General features: G+C 46.8%; 1 protein-coding gene and 1 pseudogene across 1 annotated transcript; both read right to left on the reverse strand.

Moving 5' to 3' along the window:
* Positions 1–5,103: 5,103 nt before the first annotated feature.
* LOC128929389 (sperm-associated antigen 11A-like) lies at positions 5,104–6,715 on the reverse strand (annotated as a pseudogene).
* A 10,100-nt stretch (positions 6,716–16,815) lies between these two features.
* Positions 16,816–19,372, reverse strand: LOC100408090 (sperm-associated antigen 11B). The gene is made up of 3 exons (XM_035269749.3): positions 19,281–19,372; positions 18,546–18,698; positions 16,816–17,082 (listed from the first exon to the last, which is right to left on the reverse strand). Exons 1-3 carry the CDS (start codon positions 19,339–19,341, stop codon positions 16,949–16,951), a joined length of 348 nt encoding a protein of 115 aa, XP_035125640.2. The 5' UTR covers positions 19,342–19,372; the 3' UTR covers positions 16,816–16,948.
* Positions 19,373–19,909: the final 537 nt, after the last annotated feature.

A 19,909-nucleotide genomic window follows, 5' to 3' on the forward strand; every position in this document is an offset into this window, starting at 1 on the left:
TCGCCAGCATGGCAAAACCCTGTGCCTGCTGAAAATACAAAAGTTAGCCAGTTGCAGTGACAGATGCCTGTAATTCCAGCTACTTGGGAAGGCCGAGGCAGAAGAATTGCTTAAACCTGGGAGGCGGAGGTTGCAGTGAGCCAAGATTTTACCCTGCACTCCAGCCTGGGTGACAGAGTGAGACTCAGTCTCAAAAAAAAAAAAAAAAATCCATTCTGGCTATAATTGCATAACGAGACACCAAGTGTAAATGTATACATGTATATGCATGGGTATATTTTAGTCACTAAATTACCCCACCTGTGTGATGTTAAAATGCAATAGGTACCCTTTTGAGGTTGACAATAATCTCCAATCGCATTTGCTGCCTAATTTGAATCGAGAAGATTCAAATATTAGATAATAAAATGAATCACCTCTATAGTCCCAATCCTGTATGGTTCACAAAGAATTTCATGTATCCTTTGTTTTCAAAATCAGAGAGCACACACATGTGTTCAGATTATCAAGGAAGGGCCGACGCTCAGTGAGGTCAAGGATGGCAGACACAGGACGAGGATGCAGGCAGTTTGATTCCCAGTCCAGGGCTTCTCCAGGATGCCATGCGGCCCATCAGGGCATGGCCTTGTTAAACGGCATCCTGGGCCCCTTTTCTGTCTGTGATTCCATGAGGGTGGGACAGAGGGTGCTGTTGGGAGGAGGTATTGACGTGTGTGATTGAGTACATGTTTGCTGAGAGGCAATGGCAAAGAACGCCGAGCCATCCCCAGCAGGAAACTGCTAGAATAAGCAAGCAGTATGTACCAGTCAGCACGAGTTAAACCAGTTCCCAAAACACAGGGTACCTGACCTTGTCCCCGTTGCTGGCTCGCAGAGTGCTTTCTGGCTTGATTCTATTTTAGTGGAGAACATTCACTATCTGCCTGTTTAGTGTGTCTTTAGTCTATGAAGAAACACTGAGCACCTGCTTATTAAAAATAATCACTTGTCCACAAAGAATGCATACGTGGGTCAGAGTCTGCTCTGGGCTGTCACTGGGAAATGCTGGCAGACCCCTGACGTCCCGCTCTGATCCCACTTTTTCACTCTATCTTTGTTTCTGTTTCTTAATTCCTTCAGCACCGCCTGGGTTGGGGTCTCTACCACCGAGCTGGTCTCGGCAGGGTGCACATGTCACACTGTCGGGGCAGATGCTCAGGGTGGAGACTCGGGGGCCAGGGGGCTCTTCACTTCTCTAGCCCTTGCTCCAGCCTCCCTCCTCCCATGGGGTAAGAGTTAAGCCCCTGAAAATGAAGGGGTCACAGCTCTGTTGTAAGGCTCTGTAATAAAGGCCTCACCCCACCTGCTGACTGGGTTTTAGAGAAGAGAACCCCAATGGGAGCGGGAGAGGCTGGAATAGACAAGGAAGAAGGTGGTGAAATCCAGGGGCTGTGAGAGAGAAGACAGGGATGCAGGCTGCGGGCTGCAGCCACCATGGGGTTTCCCTGCATCCCCTAGTGAAACCTGCGCCAGCACTTGGATTAAAAAGGACAGCAGTGGTGCACTGAAGAAGACCCGGTTTGAGGCTTAGATTAGTTTACTCATTCCTTCCTCTTTTTCATATTTACTGGCCTTCACTGGTTACTGAAAGGGTAAATATGAGTATTTATGAGTTCCAGGCTCTGTCCTTGAGAAGCTCAAGGTCTAGAGGGAGGACTACAAATATGTAAATGAATAATGGCAACAGAGTGACAAGACCCTATGATAGGATGTGCCAAAGTGTCTGAGGGGCAGAGACGCAGAGCAGTGGGCAATGCCAGGCAGGAAAGCAGGGAGAGGGCCAGGAAGGCTTCAGAGTGGAGTTGAAATTCGAGTCAATTTGAGTATGAGGAGGGAACAGCTCTGTCATTGCTGGTTCCCGTGGCATCTCAGGAAGCCGATTTTTTACAGATACTGTGGAGACGATCATACTTCTCTCAGAAGAAAGAGCTATGTGGAAAGTATGAAGATTTGCCAGGAATAACATACTGGGCCCCCACTGGACCAGGCCTGGTTGTTCTGCCCCGGCCTGCTGGCTGGAGCCCCAGCCCACCACCAGGTACCCTCCTGCCTCTCCTGGAGTCAGCAAAGGGTTCACACACTTCCGAGTGCCAGGCAGAGAAGCAACTTGCCATGTCCTGGGTCTCCCAGCACCTCTTCCCAGCTTCCCCTGAACACAGGCTGAAGGTGTCTTAGCAAAGACAAGGAAGATGAATCCTCAGGTTGAAAACAGATGGGAACTGAGGGCAGGATGGGGTGGATGCAATCACTACTTTCTATTTATCCTCAAACTTAGGATCATATTCCAGTCTCTTACATGGAGCCCGGGGGAGGCAGCCCAGGCTTAGAACCCTGGACCCTGTGGTGAGGCCCTGGCTCTCCCGCTGCAGAGAGCTGCCTGCTGGGCCCTGAGGCCCATCTGCTTGGGCCACCCTGCAGTCATGACTCCAGAAGACAGGAGGCTGGAACAGGGGGGCTCTACTCTTTCCCAAAAAAAGAGCAGATGCACCACAATGCCTCAGTAAATATCCCAGCAGTTTCAGTCTGAACTCATGTCCACACACCTGGCGTGAATGGTACCCTGTGCAGGGCACAGAGGAATGAGGCACTGTAGTCAGTGCCACTGACATTCAGACCAGAAGCGTTGGTAAGCCGGGCCCCCTGGCTGTCCGCTGCTGTGACCCCAGCTGCTCCTTCCTCAGCCCGGTGCCCAGCTTCAGAACAGGTGGTCAAAAAAGCCCATCTGCAACTTGCGTTAGAGCGGCAGTGCGCCCCCGCGTGGTAGGTCTTGGTATTGCCGGGGTGCCTGCTTGGCCCAGGCGTTCCAGGCTTTGTAAAAGAGCCTTTTGGGGATTCTGTCTTAGAACAACGCCAGGACTTTTTAGGACTAAGTTCAGTCCTGTCACTTTACAGACAGTGACAGGGATGCTATAGAGATCTGCCCAATATCCCGGAGGGGCGGAACGAAAATGTAAGCTCCAGTTTTGGGGGCTCATTTGGTCTCTGGGCTAATCCAGTCAGATTCATTCTCAGGCCTCACAGAGACACTTTACATTGAAGAAAAGAAAAAGAAAAACAGCCAAAAAGTAAACAAATAAACAAACAAAAATTTAAGGGAGCAGAGCAACTCCAGAGCCGACCACTGAGGACCCTATGAGCCTGGGCTGGCTCCCCTCCCCTCCCCTCCCCTCCCCTCCCCTCCCCTCCCCTCCCCTCCCCTCGCCTTAGTATTCACTTCCCGGAAGCCTCAGCAAACACTCTCAGGCCTGTTTTGTGCTGGGTAATGCCATAGGTACCAGTTTTTACCATGCCCGACAGGTGGACAAATACTTCCTTTGAAGAAATTTTACATGAGGGGGAGATAATGTTTTCCACAGTAGAGACCAGCTGAGGCCCAGGGTCTACCTTAAAAATACTAAATAATACAGCAGAGGGCCCATGAGAGCACCCTTCTGGCCAGCCCTGGACTCTGCAAGGGCTCCCTAGTGGTTCTCACCTGCACCACCCTGACAGGGAGGGATGGGGCTCCCAGCCTCCCCACCTTGCCGGGTGGAGACCCCCTAAGTCCCTGGGTGAGGCTGTGCTTACACACCCCCAGGCTGCTGTGCTCTGATGGGGTCTGAGATGGAGCCCAACTCCTTCATTTCATTTCCGAGGAACATGTGACCGAGAGAAGGGGCTGCTGTGTAATGGCACCTGCCCAGAATTCCCGTCCTTGTGGAACCAGGCTTCAGCCCCCCAGGGCTCCTTCATGTTGTTCTGTGTTTCTGGTGCACAGACCTACTGGTGTGGCCTGGTGCCACTCCCGGCTGAGAATGCATCTGCCAGATCTGAGGCATGGATGTTTGCTGTGTTTCACTCTGAGCCGAGGCTAACTGGGGCCAATGCCCTTCAGGAAGTCATTCCCTTCAGGGACGGAACAATGGCTCTCCCCTCTGAAGGCACGACTGAGGGCCCTGCAGAGATGCCTGTGCCGAAAAGAGGCTTATGCTGTGTGCTCCTGGGGTCTGTCTGATTGTATTTAGAAAACAAAAAAGAACCAAGAGTGAGTTTAGAAGAGGCTGCGAGAGGCTAAAGGCACTATGCCAAGTATTTATGGCAACTTGAGCTGGGAATTGAGACTGGAGCCCCGAAGTGTACATTCTAGGGGGGCTTGTGAAGTAGCTCAGCTCATTCAGGAGCACACTGGACCCAGGCAGCAACAGAAACGGAGACACACGGTATCTTCCCAGGTCATCTGAGTTGGGAAAAGCTTGGCATGTGGTGTCTACCACTCAGCACCTTTGTTTTTATTATTTCTTACATTCCTCACCTGTAATTAGTATTCACTAGTCTTGAAATGAGTATTCAACAAATTCAAGCAGGAGCCAGAGAGAGGCAAAAGACAGCTAAGCATCAAGGAACCTTCGTGAACAGGGGCCCTGCCCTGCTTCAATTGCTCAGAAATAGGTTTTTTAGAAGGTATGACTGACAGGCATACCGAGAATGCCCTTTATGAGTTGCTAGCCTGGGGAAATGTGCTTAACCTTATGATTTTCATTTCTCTTTCATTCCCGAAATGGACCTGCTTGCACCTTATTATACATACTATCAGACTGTTGCATTAATTCATTGAAATAGCCTAAGAGTAAATGCTTGAGAACAATTCTATCCGACTGAAATGTGACCTCTTGGTGTTATTGCTTGAGGAGGTATAAAGGGAAAAGGGAAAAGGAGCATTAGAATCTGGGTGTATAAGCAGAAAACTGATGCTGGGTGTGATAAGAAAGATGCCATCAGATGGAAAGCAGAGCAGCAGATTGGTTGCATTTATGTCCCTCTGGAAATCAGTGTGGAGCTTGGTTTCTAGACTATTACCATCTCCAGGTACTTGAGAGATATTCCCTGGACTATGAAAGGCAAGTGGAATATCAAAATTCTGAGACCCCTTTAAAAAAGCAGTACATGGAGAAGTCAGGAAGTTAAGAAAAATTTTTTATCAACTCTTCACCTTTGGTGCTAAATTCATTCAACAAATATTTATTGAACACCGACTATAAGCCACACAGTCCTTTAAGCCTTTCGGATACTTCAAGATCCCTGTCTTCCAGGAGCTTATATTTTAGATCCCAGATCGGCCATCCTTCTCTGGTTTCTCTTTTTCTTCTTCCTCTGTATTTGATACACAACACCTATTCCAGGGATCAGAGCAAGTGTCACGCTTTCTCTCACCAGAATGGCAGAAAAACGTCTGCAGGTCCCTTGCTGCATAAGGCAGATGGTATTTCTAATTCCAGGTGGAACACCCCTGTGGAGACAACCGAAGAGAGTTGACATTTAATTCCCATAGTTCAGAGACTAGCAGATGACCCCAGCCCACAGCCGAGGGTAACTGTATTCTGACAGTGCTAAGCACTTTCGGACAGGTCCCGATTTCACTGAGCTTTGGCTTCTTAGCTTTAAAACAGGAACGATCATTTACATCTGAAATCTTGCCAGGAGGATGATCGGGTGTGTTGTGTGCATGCTCATCTGGCCCAGGTAGGCCCTCAAAAGCCCATGCCACTCTTAAATCAGGGTCCTCAAGCTTCCTGGAAAGAGGTGTGTGCTAGGAGGAAGCAGAGGGAGCTTCGGAAAACAGAAGTTGTCCAGATGGGATGGGTCGTTGTCTCTAAGAAAATTAGAAATATTAACCAATTCTCAGCTTATGGCCCAATATTACTTTTATGTACCACAATGAAAAGGAGAAAATAAAACCTCTGTCCTCACCAGTACCTGTAGGCTTTTAAGTCACAAAAGACCACCTAAATTTTTTTATAACAACAGGATATTGGGTGAGAGATAGTTGAAAGAAAGATCTCACGTACGTCAGATCTGCAAATGCCACATACAATGACTTTAAACAACAGCAGCAACAAAGCGACACAGTGTTGGTCTTGCCTGATGGTGAAAACACTTGCATCCAACATCCAAGCTCCAGACGGGGTTTACTCTCCGATTCTGCATCATCTCAACCCTGCCACAGCTTGAGGGGGCAGCAAAGTGAAGAAGGGGGGTCCACCTTTAGACAAGACAGAACAGCCCCCAGCATGGAAGCCTGGAGACCTGATAGTGGTCTGTCTTCTTCCCATTTCTCGTCATGTCTCCTTAGAAAAGTCATTTAACTGGTTACACTTCAGCTTGCCCATCTGTAAAGTGTGTTATATGTGCAAGCAGGGGGAATGTTGTAAGTGCGAAGACCTACTACGGCCATAATTATTCACTGCACAGTGGCGAGTTCATACTTTCTCTGGACTTTGGTTTTCTTTTTGTGGAGGATGGGGCTGCAATAGACAATGTGTGACTCCCTTCCAGCCCTGGCATTCCTAAGACTATAACTTCCTTCTGAAAACGTTTCTGAGACTGCAGTGAGTACTTCCCGTTTGTATCAGAGCAAATATACTCTTTTGTCTTATGTCAAGACCTTTATACCATGTATTTAGCTTTTAAAACACTTCAAAGGGGAGATCAGGATTGTCCAAGGCTGAGCCCCAACTTGGCCCACCTGTACCCACTAACAACACACAGACACACCTACACACTGTCCACATAGACACACACAAATGGAATTTCTGCCCTACCTTCCCCAGGGCTAACCTTCCCCAAGGCTAACCAGGAGACATTTGCCTGAGTTCATTTGAACCAAACAGAAGAGAACAGCAAATGAGAGGAGCTTCATGTCTTAAGGTCCCTTGAAACTCTCCTGTGAAGGAGAGCAAATATGATGAATGATGGGACTAAATGGAGTGGAGAAGACACAAAAGGGGACATTTATAGGTTTTTGAGAATGCTGATCAGGGTGAGCATATTTATCTGCCCTACTGAGTAAGGCTGTGGGCAGAAGGTACTGCCTACTCTTCTCTTTCTACCTAAGAATAGACTGGCTTCCTGGTATTCAGAGAAGCAGAGATCGACCAATAGTTCCATAGATATAGATTGAAGAGGAAAGTGAACCAGTGTTGATTTGGATGTGGCTATTTAGTGCCAAGTGCTGTGCTAGGTGATAGAGACGTAGCTGTGTAAAGATAGGTTTTCTGCCCTCAGAAAGCCGTGGTGTCCACCACAGTCGTGCAGATAAATAGTTCATCTCCCAGCACCATCACTCCCACCTACCGACAGAAACATAACCCCAAGTGCGTTAGGAGACATGAGCACGAGCGTTCACTGTAGCACAGTTCCTTGCAGCCAAGAGAATACAACAGAATAGTGAATTATGACAGCAATAAAACACACAGTGTATTCCCACACAGCAACAAGAATAGAACAGCGAGATGCGTACAACGTGGGCGAGCCTCACCAACACCATGCTGAAAGAAAAGAGAGAAACAGAGAAAACACACCACATTATTCCAAAAAATTGGCAAAATGAATGCATTTATGAAAAGTCAGGATGTTGTCTACTTTGCGGGAAGAGGACAGGCTCTTCTCTCCTTTGAGGGAGTTGTACCCGGTTGGAGGTGACAGTCTAGTGAGGGATGCAGAGAGCCCCCAGGGACTGGGACCGTAGGGCTGTGTCATCCTGGGCTGGAGGGAGCTTTCTGGGCTCTGGGTGCTGCGTGGAGACCCACTTGAGAGTGGGAGACAAGCAGAGGCTGCCAGGACACGATTCTGCTGTGTGGGTGTATATCATGTGTGGTATTAAAACGTACAATCGATAACGCTGCACATTTTGCCCCTATTGGATTTTAGTCCCAGGGTCATTTAGATTTATTTCTCTTGAAATTATCTTAAGCAAAAGTGGAAAGTGAAAAGGATGTGTCTTCTTCTCTCCTATCCGCTGGGTTTGCTTTTTTTTGGGGGGTGGCGGGGGTGCGGAGTTTCCCTCTTATTACCCATGCTGGAGTGCAATGGCGCTATCTCGGCTCACCGCAACCTCCGCCTCCTGGGTTCAGGCAATTCTCCTGCCTCAGCCTCCTGAGTAGCCGGGATTACAGGCACTCGCCACCGTGCCCAGCTAATTTTTTGTATTTTTAGTAAAGACGGGGTTTCACCATGTTGACCAGGATGGTCTCGATCTCTTGACCTCATGATCCACCCGCCTCGGCCTCCCAAAGTGCTGGGATTACAGGCTTGAGCCACCGCACCCGGCCCCCCCCCCAGGGATTTCATAGTAATTGACATTAGCATCTTATTAATCCTTCCAGAAGTGTCCCGTGTATATGGAAGCAGAGATGAATCCATACCCCATTTTCATATAAACAATAGCAGGCTCTAGATATTATTCTGAATTTGCCTATGTTAATTGGTGTATCTTGCAGAGCTTCATTATTCTTCTAAGCAGCTTCATCATATTTTCTGCAAGCTGTCTTCCGCCTTATTTAACCTGTCTACAGCAACCATATCTAACCGTGACTCTTACCTAGAAATGCATTTTGAAAAGGAGACATTAAACCGTGGCTTTGGACTTTCTGCATGGGTAAACAGCGTGAGCATCTGAAGAGGAAAGGGCTAGGTGGTGATTCTGAACTTCCCGCGTCTGGAGAGAGGATGCAGGAGACTGGGCGCTGGCAGAGACTCTGATTCACAGACCTTTCTGTACCTTGTAAAAGCACCTTTGAAGTTAGGACTTTAGGGGAAAGTGGGCACTCCAAGCTGCTTTTGTCTCTCTGCCAAAAAAAAAAAAAAAAAGATTACCTTAAATGTTAGCCATGGACTGAGTAATTGTAAGATAGGGACAAAGATCTGTGCGGGTCCAACTCAGCACATTAAAAATGTGAACTTCTTTCTCTATGGAGCATTTGTTTGGAGACATCTCTGAAATCTCTCATTTTAAAAAAGGGGAAAGCAGTTTCATTTGACTCTTAGGAAAACTGTCTTCTCCACCAAGATAATACCTTCACTTCAAGAGTCCCAAGGAATAATGATAATTCTGAATGTATCCCATGCATAGACAAAGGGTGGCTGTATGATACATACATGAATAATTGTTTGATAAAAACAGTGTGTATATTCAAAAGTTTGAGTCATTTAAAAAAGTCACTAAGAAGACTCATAGATAAGACAATAAAATGCATATTTTGTACTTCATATTTATTCTTTCTATACTACACCTTCTTTGGAAGGATCCAAGGGAAACGTGGATGGCATATTTTTTTCTAGCAGCACAGTCACCAATCAAATTGTTATGAAATGATAGTTTAGAAAATTTCTGAATAGTTTGGAAACAATAAACTATGTTGGAAAATAAACTCATTTGAGGGAGAAATATTAATAGTATCAAATTTTATCACACATCTTCTCCTCCAGACTGGAATCCATTTCCAAATCACAGACCCAAAAAGCAATCCCCAAGGAAGAATTTCATGGATAATTCTGAAGAATAAGACACATCATTTCAAAGAAATCAAACTAGAAAATCAAGTTTATTGGCTAATTTTGTTAATATTTGATCGTAGGTTGATAGGTTCATCTAATTGCAGAGTTAAAAGGAAATAGAGTTCAGTTTGTCTCAACACAAAAGGTCATTCTTCTGATATGCATCATACAAATGGAAAAGAAGAGAGTAAGGAGGAGAGAGAAAAGATACATTTGGGTTTGCAAGCATTTGATACTAGAAAAATTGTTTATTAAAAAAAAAACCTTCATACAATTCAACAGCAAAAAGAAAACACAATTTAAAAATGGACAAAGGACTTAAATAGATTTTTCCAAAGAAGAAATTCAAATGGCCAGCAAGCACACGAAAGATGACCAGTGTCATCAGTCATGAGAAAAATGCAAATGAAAACCACAATGAGATATCACTTCACATCTACGAGGATGCTCATCAAAAAATAAAGCTTCAGAAAACAGCAAGTGTTGGTGAGGATGTGGAGAAGCTGTCACCTTCACAGGATGGTGAGGATGTGGACAAGCTGTCACCCTCACAGGCTGGTGAGGATGTGGACAAGCTGTCACCTTCACAGGCTGGTGAGGATGTGGACAAGCTGTCACCTTCACAGGCTGGTGAGGATGTGGAGAAGCTGTCACCCTCACAGGCTGGTGAGGATGTGGACAAGCTGTCACCCTCACAGGCTGGTGAGGATGTGGACAAGCTGTAACCCTCACAGGCTGGTGAGGATGTGGAGAAGCTGTCACCTTCACAGGCTGGTGAGGATGTGGACAAGCTGTCACCTTCACAGGCTGGTGAGGATGTGGAGAAGCTGTCACCCTCACAGGCTGGTGAGGATGTGGACAAGCTGTCACCCTCACAGGCTGGTGAGGATGTGGACAAGCTGTCACCTTCACAGGCTGGTGAGGATGTGGAGAAGCTGTCACCTTCACAGGCTGGTGAGGATGTGGACAAGCTGTCACCCTCACAGGCTGGTGAGGATGTGGACAAGCTGTCACCCTCACAGGCTGGTGAGGATGTGGACAAGCTGTCACCCTCACAGGCTGGTGAGGATGTGGAGAAGCTGTCACCTTCACAGGCTGGTGAGGATGTGGACAAGCTGTCACCCTCACAGGCTGGTGAGGATGTGGACAAGCTGTCACCCTCACAGGCTGGTGAGGATGTGGACAAGCTGTCACCTTCACAGGCTGGTGAGGATGTGGACAAGCTGTCACCTTCACAGGCTGGTGAGGATGTGGACAAGCTGTCACCCTCACAGGCTGGTGAGGATGTGGACAAGCTGTCACCCTCACAGGCTGGTGAGGATGTGGACAAACTGTCACCTTCACAGGCTGGTGAGGATGTGGACAAGCTGTCACCTTCACAGGCTGGTGAGGATGTGGACAAGCTGTCACCCTCACAGGCTGGTGAGGATGTGGACAAGCTGTCACCCTCACAGGCTGGTGAGGATGTGGACAAGCTGTCACCTTCACAGGCTGGTGAGGACGTGGACAAGCTGTAACCCTCACAGGCTGGTGAGGATGTGGACAAGCTGTCACCCTCACAGGCTGGTGAGGATGTGGACAAGCTGTAACCCTCACAGGCTGGTGAGGATGTGGAGAAGCTGTCACCCTCACAGGCTGGTGAGGATGTGGACAAGCTGTCACCTTCACAGGCTGGTGAGGATGTGGACAAGCTGTCACCTTCACAGGCTGGTGAGGATGTGGACAAGCTGTCACCTTCACAGGCTGGTGAGGATGTGGACAAGCTGTCACCTTCACAGGCTGGTGAGGATGTGGACAAGCTGTAACCCTCACAGGCTGGTGAGGATGTGGACAAGCTGTAACCCTCACAGGCTGGTGAGGATGTGGACAAGCTGTCACCCTCACAGGCTGCTGGTGGGAGTGTACAGTGGTTAAGCTGCTGTGGAAAAGTCTGGCAGTTCCTCTGGAAGTTAAACATAGTTACCAATACAGCCTGGCAATGTGACTCCTAGGTATATACATATAGGCGGTGAACATGGGTGTTCAAACAACTCGTACCTGAGTGTAGTGTTCGCAGCAGCATTAGCCACAGCAGTCAACGGAAGCAATGCAAATGTGCATCGTTGATGAATGTCTGAGCAAACTGTGGCACATCCATACAATTCACAGTCCATCACACACAAAAAGAAGTACTGCCATGTTCTACAACATGGAGGAACCTTGAAAAACTCCAATTAAGTAATATAAGCCAGGCACAGAATACCACATATTGTGTGATCTCATCTATACGAAATGTGCTCAGCTGGCAAATCCAGTGGCTGCTGCTCACTGGTGTCTCCTTTCCGGATGATGAAAAAATCAGCTGGGGGTTTTCTCCACTTTTTTGTCCTCATGGACAATGCTGATGTTATTCCTCTTGCTCCAGAGATTTTATTTTACTTTTTGGTCTTTCAAAAAAGAGGCAGATTTTGCGTTAATGACTTTAATCTCTCTTTATGAAGACATACTAACATTCCATTTTGTTCTTATTACTAAGGAAGATTCCCTGGGTGCAGTGAGGTCATCTCCCACAACCCAAAGTGGTAAGAATAAGCCAGGTGAAAGCAGGCCAAGCCTGCAGGTCTGCGGTGGTGACCACATGCAGGGACAGGAAGAAAAGATTGGATGTGGCCATTATTTAAGTCACACGAGGTGCAATGGGGGTAGAATTGACTTGTCCCACAGACCTCAGGCACTGAGGAAGAGAAAGGCTTCCTCATGACAGGGACCATCTGGGCAAGGGATGAGTCAGAAGGATCAAATCTCAGGAAAAGTTGTCGGGGTGCAGACGAGGGAAGGACACTGAGGGCGGAAGTGGGCGTGCAGAGCCGGAGGGAAGGACACTGAGGGCGGAAGTGGGCGTGCAGAGCCGGAGGGAAGGACACTGAGGGCGGAAGTGGGCGTGCAGAGCCGGAGGGAAGGACACTGAGGGCGGAAGTGGGCGTGCAGAGCCGGAGGGAAGGACACTGAGGGCGGAAGTGGGCGTGCAGAGCCGGAGGGAAGGACACTGAGGGCGGAAGTGGGCGTGCAGAGCCGAATGCAAAGCAGTCAGGTGTGCTTTAGTGGGTTCTGAAACAGCATCCAGACAGCTCCTGTCTGAGGACCTCTTCCCACTGTGGTACAGCTGGTGGCCATAAAACCTCATCGGCGCTTAGGGGCCTGTACTAAAGAGCTGCTGTGAGAAGAACAAAGAACGCATTACTAATGTGATTGCTGGTTCAGTACTGACCTTGAGAACCCGTTATACTTATTCAGTTGTCTCAAAATTTCTTCTTAATGTCCATGATTTTTATTTTCATTTTATTTTACTGTAAGTTCTGGGATACATGTGCAGAACGTGCAGGTTTGTTACGTAGGTGTACATGTGCCATGGTGGTTTGCTGCACCCATCACCCCGTCATCTAGGTTTAAAGCCCTGTGTGCCTTAGGTGTCTGTCCTCATGCTCTCCCTCCGCTTGCCTCCCACCGAGCACTGCAAATATTATAATGCCAAAGAATGAGAGGAAAAAAATCAGTTTTTACCTATTCCTTATGAATCCCAGGTAGGCTCCAAAATCTCCCGGGTCACATGCTTTAATGTCATATCATCTTATGATAAAAATTTTTATTTTTTTTTTCATTCACCACTATACAAACAAGGAGTCTTGTCTTAACGGCCAGGAAATGCTTTCTTATGTGAAATCTGTGAGTTTCTGGGTGCAACTTAAGTCTACAACACAATATCTTTGCCTATGACTAAGTGATATCTTTGTGTGTGTGTGTGTATATATGTATATATATATATGTGTGTGTGTGTGTATATACATACACATGGCACATTAATTTTCTAGGTTTAAAGCCCTGCGTGTATATGGCACATTAATTTTGCTCTTACAAATGTGCATTTAAAATTTAAGAGTAATGCAATAACTTGATGGTAAAGGTACAAATACCTAAAAATCACCAACAATTTTAACATTAGAAACTTTATTGTTTTTGAACATACTTTTCACAGTTAATTTTATATCAAATATGTGAACATTGGTATCATAATTTTTAAGACAGGTAAGTATTTTGAAAATATGCATTTAAATGGTTTTTCACTGTGTTACATTTATTATACCTAAGGAATTTGTCATATCTCTGACTAGATGTATTACCGTTTGCTAATATAGTGGTCTATTTTGAACATTTTAGATTTTTTTTTAGGTTTCTCAAAATAGTTTTTATTTCCTGGTATAATTTCTGAGCAGAATAACTGAAACAATGAGAACAGGTATTTTATGTCTTACACACGTATTAAGATTGTTTTGCAGAGAGGTTATATAAATTGCCGGTGCTTCTGGTTTTGTATGGAAGTACTAGTTTCATATACCTTCATTGTCCCTGGGCGTCAGCCCCACGTGCGTGCGCCTGCGGGCAAGCTGATGAAGGGACATCTTTGTTGGGAAAAAGAGTCTGGAAAGGCGGTTCTCTGTAAAGGGCCCTGCGTACCTAGTTTTTTTCTTATGCTGGGCCCTGGGATGCTGATTGTTACTCAGACACTTATATTTAAGCTGGTGCCAAAGTAATTGCGGGTTTGACCATTATTTTCAATGGCAAAAACTGCAATTACTTTTGTACCAACCTAATACATAACAATATTTGCAGAAATTTTTGATTTAGAGGAATAAAGAAAGCTGCAAAGAGAATAATGGGCTCAAAGTTTTGTGATGTGCAGTTTATGATTTATTAACTTGATCCTAAAATAATTACCACTTATAAAGATTTCATGGACAGGTGAGGCAAAGATTATTTCTTCACTATTTATTTATTAACACTCTCCATGAAACTTCTTTCAAGTAGAGATACTCTACAGAAAATTATAAGACAAACAGCAGATTCTACCCCCATTCATTCTTTGCCACCTCTCACTCACTCACTTACCCTACCAAAGAAATCCTCCACAGCTGGTCTGCATGAGAAAGTAGATCTTAGTAGTCAGTATAAAACTATTAGAAGAAAAGTCAGCACCTTTAAAAAGTAAAAGTGAGCTTAAATGGACTGGAATACATGCTGTTTCAATGGGAAAATGCATTTTTTTAGGAAAATCAATACGTACTTATTTCTAATGAGATTTGAGAAACTATGGTCAGCAAAATGAGAATTAGGTCCCATGAGAAAGTCACGCTTCAAGAAAGAAAAAGACTATTTGCAAGTGTAAGACTATTTAAAAATAAGAGTCTAATAACTGAACTTGAAAATCCAAATATAGTGAAAAATAGAAGGGCTCTACAGAAAGAGAAACTGATGATATAAAAATAAATATCTGCAAAGTAGAGAGCAAAAGGGAAAAGCAGGAAAATTGTAATTGAAAGATAATGAGAGGCTATTTCAAGGATAACTGGGGTTTAAGCAGGAGGCATTCCAGAGAAAGGGCAGATAATTGATAGAGGAAAGAAAATACAAGGTTAGACATAAACGGAGCACAGATACATGGACAAGAATAATGTAGTAAGCCGATAAAACGATTACATTTTACAGAAGAGAAAAAAAAGTTCAATAAACAAATGAAAAAATGCTCCACTCCGCAGTAATCGAGGTGTGCCAGATTGACATCTATAAGATGGTGGAGTAAGAGGCTTCAGCCTTTCCTTTCTTCCACAGATGTACCAAAGAAATATCAACACGCAGATTTGTTCTTTCTGAGAGGAAGCCAAAGACTAGTCGAAAGACTACTACACATCAAGCCACTGAGAAAAGATTCACATGATAACGTGGGAAGAGCTGAAACATGCTCCCACCTCAGTCCTTATCCCAGGGGTAGCACCTTATAATTGGTAAGAATTCCCAAGTCCTGGCTTCTCCCTGAGGAGTGAAGGGTTCGGACTACACATAGTACCCTACTCTTTGTGATTCCCACCCAGGGGTTTGTTACCATCTGCAGGTCTCCCTAAACCACAGAGACCAAAGAGATGGTTTGACACAGATTTGCAATCACTTTTGGCAGCTGTTTCCCTGGGCTCAGGTCAGAGCAGGCAGGCAAATGCCGACCTCCTGGTTTCTACCTACAAGGAGTTTTCCCATCTGCTGCCTGAGGCTTGACTTCTGAGTCTGCATCTGGGAGCCAAAAGGGCAGGATGAGCAGGAGCTCACCCTGTGGGAGCCTGAACAGGAGTGTAGGTGGGTGCTGTGCCGGCTCCTCTCAGCTAGCTCCACCAAAATCAAGGTCTCCACCTTCTTCCTAGAAGGAGAATACATCAAGCATACTTTTATATCTGCCACCTGAGGGACTGCCTCCTACACCACTGATCTCTGGAAGTGAATATGAGGCAGGAGAAACGCAGAGGGAGTTGGAAGTTGGATAAAGGGCAGAATGAATAAAAACAGAAACAGAAGCAAGGAGAAGGGGCGGGTGAACAAGAAGCAGGATAAGAGGCAGAAGTTAAGCAGCCAAAACAAAAAGATAAAAGAAGAGAGCAAGGACCCCATGGCCATCAAGATCCAGATCAACCCGGTAAGGGCAGCTCTTCAGGGATAGGCTTGCGCATTAAAGAGAAAAAGTATCCTGAACGTGACCCCGTATGATAATCCGCTCACTAAAGCGCACGCGTATGGACTGCATATCATGCATACACTTAAAATTATGGGCTGGAGGCAACATGTAAGCCCGCAGAGGCTAAAGTAAGCAACGCACCTGTCAATCAAAAGCCAGACACCAGCTAAAGATTAGGCAGCCTTGGGAAGGGAAGAAGGAAAAGAAACAGCAACCTTAAAAGACCGGAAGTACACTGAAGTAATGCAGAATCAGCCCACTCTCCCTGCTCCGGGAGTGTGATGCTGTGTGTCACACACTTCTGCTGCTCTCTTTGCTAGTTGAGTGTCACATCAACTAGCAAAGAGAGCAGCAGAACTGCGTAATGCCCCTTTTGTTCAGAACACCGAAAGCCTGGAACTGCACAGCACCTTCGGGTCACAGATGGGGCTCTGCATTTTGTGAGTCTTCTAAGGCCACTGAGAACAAATAGGTAGTTTTAAAGGGGCACGAGAGCACTTCCAGTGCGTATTCCTTCAGGTTTAGCCCAGAGAGAACAGGCAGCAACTCCCAGCTCCCAGTCTCTCCCCAGAAGGCATTTGCCTGCACACTCTCTCAGCCGGGGCTGGAGAACAGGGCTTTTAACCAACCTTCATGAAGGAGCTGATGGGGCTGGTGCAGAATGGGTTTGACCGCACACCTAACATCCTGACTACATTTCACAGTGCTCAGAATATACCATTTCACAGTACCTAGAAGAGACGTAGGTACTCAAAAAACACTTTTTAAATAAAAGAACGAATTATTTGAATTCCTTCCAATGAAAGTTTATTATATCCACATTTACTAGCACAAATTGTGTGATTTTGAAGATTCTGTTCATCTCCAGCTAAGTCATCTTCTGTAAGATCACGGGTAGCATTTTTGTCATTTATTTTGCCACAATAAAACATTTGAACTGTCTAGCACAAGTGACAATACCTCTGCTCCCTGCTGCTCAGACACCTCTGCAAAAAACCTGCCCCGGACTGGACATCATGGCCCCGAACGGGTAAGTGGCAGAGCTTGGCTTCTATGTCAGCGACATCAGTTCGGATGTAAACAGCAGGCGTCTTTCTTCCTAGAGCAGTAGCCTACCTGTGTCTCCATGTAATTACAGTATTCTTGACAGAAGCCTTCACTTCTCCTGCAGTCAACAACTTTTAAATCTGATGGAGGTTCTACATTAAAAAAAAAAATCCAACGTTAGCTTCTTAAGACCATGTGCAGAATCAAACGGTGGTCATTTTAGCTCCGAGAGATGGTGGGGTGGGGTGGGTATGAAACAGCTTTCCGTTGTTAACAGCTTCAGGTTCTAAACTGAAACATCACCTCCAGATCTACAGCTCTGCCCTGCTCAATCTCCTCTAGCGGAAGGAAGTAGTAATCCTTTCACGTGGGAATGCTGTTTTGTTTTGTTTTATCTTTTTCTTTTTTTTGAGACGGAGTTTCACTGTTGTTACCCAGGCTGGAGTGCAATGGTGCGATCTCCGCTCACCGCAACCTCCGCCTCCTGGGTTCAGGCAATTCTCCTGCCTCAGCCTCCCGAGTAGCTGGGATTACAGGCACGCGCCACCATGCCCAGCTAATCCTTTTGTATTTTTAGTAGAGACGGGGTTTCACCATGTTGACCAAGATGGTCTCGATCTGTTGACCTCATGATCCACCCGCCTTGGCCTCCCAAAGTGCTGGGATTACAGGCTTGAGCCACTGCGCCCGGCCCAGGAATGCTGTTATCCAACTATGGCACCTGTTTATGTCTGTAGCGCAGTAACTGAGTTTCCTTTTTTCTTTCCTTGGAAGGAGATCCAAATGAATGAGTCCTTTGGAACTGAGGGCCAATTAGAAGGGGCTAGGAGGTTGGCTGGGATGCTGCAGGGGTCAAATTTGGAAGGACATCATTTGCTGGATGTCACAGCAGTTTTCCAACAGCCTCCTGTCTTTCTTGTTCTTGCCCACTGAGCTGCTAGCCTAGTTCTCCCTGTCTTAGATTCAGCAATGAGCTTGGGATTAAAGAAACATCTTGGAAAGTGCAGGCTCCCCCAGGCCCTTCTGGATTTGAAGCTGGTCCTGCCCAGGGGTTTGGGGGCTGACCAGAAGGCTAGCCCTTCTAGAAGAGTCCAGAAGAGTGGCTGTGGGCTCAATTGTCCCTTGCCATTCCCTGCTGCCTCCTTGCCTCAGTAGACTGACAGTACAGTCTGTTCTCTGCCCCCAGCCTTGTGAAGCATTTCCCGGACCTCATTTGATGCCTGGCACTTAGCAGGTAAATTCCTGTGGGGGGAATGACCTCCAAAGCTAAGGGCATGGGGCTGCGACCTGGCGGGAGGGGACGTTTCCACCAGTGTTTCCTCTGGCTCCTGTGCTTGGAGGAAGTCAGCGATTACAGACGTAGCCTCAGATAATTAGTCTTTTGGCTCCTCAATACTCACACGTTCCACTAGGCCCTCAGTGATCCAGCCCCAGGGGAAACTGTGAGACCTCGTGGCCTCCCTGCCAGGCAGGGCAGCCCAGTGCACCCACACCATGTCTTCCCCAAACCATGACTGTTCACCCACTCAGACCAGCACAGACACCCTCCCATCTGTTCATTCCCTCTCCATCTCCCAGTGGATGTACTTGTTACACGTGTTGAACCCTGACTCACCTTGGTAAGGTGGGGTGCGCGGTGGTAAGAGGTCGCGTTTCACTGGGTGGTGTGACAGCTGAGACCCGTTTGTGCCTTGCCCGGGGGCTCCCTCCCCGAGTTCTCTGGGAGCCGCCATGGCTGAGCGGTTAACATATCTGGCTTGGGACGATCCTGTGGCAGTAGAAACACACAGCAGAGGATGCGCCAAGGCCTCCGCCCAGCAGACCCGTCGGCATGAGGTGCCCACACTCCACCAGGTGAGTGAGTGTGGGTTATTGGGTGGGGAGTTGGGAGGGGTTCTGGTGTCCTGTGTGTGTGCGTACATTTGTGCACAAGTGTATGCACCTGTGTGTAGAGAGAGAGAGAAGGGTGAATGATGTGTAAGAAACGTGTGCCATGAACAGTGAGACCGAGCACCTCCTTGAAGCCAACACAGCCAGAGAATTTCTTTCAGGTGTCACTAATGCAGTGTTGAGATTCCCTAAAACGTAATGTCCTTCTCTGTAAGGGTGAGGGGAGTGTCAAAAGAATAAGAAAATGGAGTGGGGCAGGACCCTCTCCCCTGGGAAGCAAGTGTCATCACTCAATTCAGAATGCCATTCACGAACCCAGCTTAGAGACTCATACCCAAAGCTCCACCAGGAATACCTGCTCCCAGAACCTTGTGTCTCCCGCCCAGCCTGGACTCCCATACCCCAGATGACCATTGCATTGAGATTCTGGCACCCAGGTCGGGTCACCTTTCCATTTTACCTGGAAACAGTAGGGCCACAAGGAGAAGGCTGGCAAAGGACAGGAGCAATCGTTGCCTCATGTCTGCCAAGGGGACAGAAAGCACCCAGGGTGGGTGGGCAGGCAGCAGGGCTCCTTTTACGGAGTGGAGCTGGGTGTGTGGGCCCGGAGCGTGGGAAGAGCTGTGTTCCAGAATGACTTCCCATTCTCAGAGGACACATGTGGATGCGCTCCTATCCTGCTGCTGGTGGAACAAACACTTGAGCCACGTATTTCAGGAAGCAGACAATATGCCTGAATGCCTTGGTTGGGTTTGGTGAATAAGGAAGATCAGAGAGTAGCAGACAGATGAAAGGGAGGGGCAGAACAAACATGAATTATCATCAAGTTGCCAATGTCTTTAAATGCTTCTCAAAAGTCCCCTGATGTTCATGAGAACAGTGACATAAATAAACTGCCATGTTGATTCTATCCTGCCTGCTGAATGTGTTTATTGTTTATTTTAGTGTTAAAAAATTATGCATAAGACACAACATAACAGGTGGGACGTGGTCATGCAAACTGTCACTTCCTAAAGTTATACGCAGAGTTCTAAGGCTGCTCAAAACCTTATTTACTTTTTCTTCTCCCCGAGCCTCTCTCCCTGTTTC

The sequence above is a fragment of the Callithrix jacchus genome, chromosome 13, assembly GCF_049354715.1.
Source record: "Callithrix jacchus isolate 240 chromosome 13, calJac240_pri, whole genome shotgun sequence".
NCBI lineage: Eukaryota > Metazoa > Chordata > Mammalia > Primates > Cebidae > Callithrix > Callithrix jacchus.

Bases quoted from the DNA above. Each gene is read 5' to 3' on its own strand.
- LOC100408090 (XM_035269749.3), bottom strand. From the start codon at position 19,341: ATGAGGCAACGATTGCTCCTGTCCTTTGCCAGCCTTCTCCTTGTGGCC. The intron at 18,699-19,280 runs GTAAAATGGAAA...CTACTGCCACAG, and splicing joins TGTGGCCCTACTGTTTCCAG to GATCGTCCCAAGCCAGATAT. The intron at 17,083-18,545 runs GTGAGTCAGGGT...TTTTTAATGTAG, and splicing joins GCGCACCCCACCTTACCAAG to AACCTCCATCAGATTTAAAA.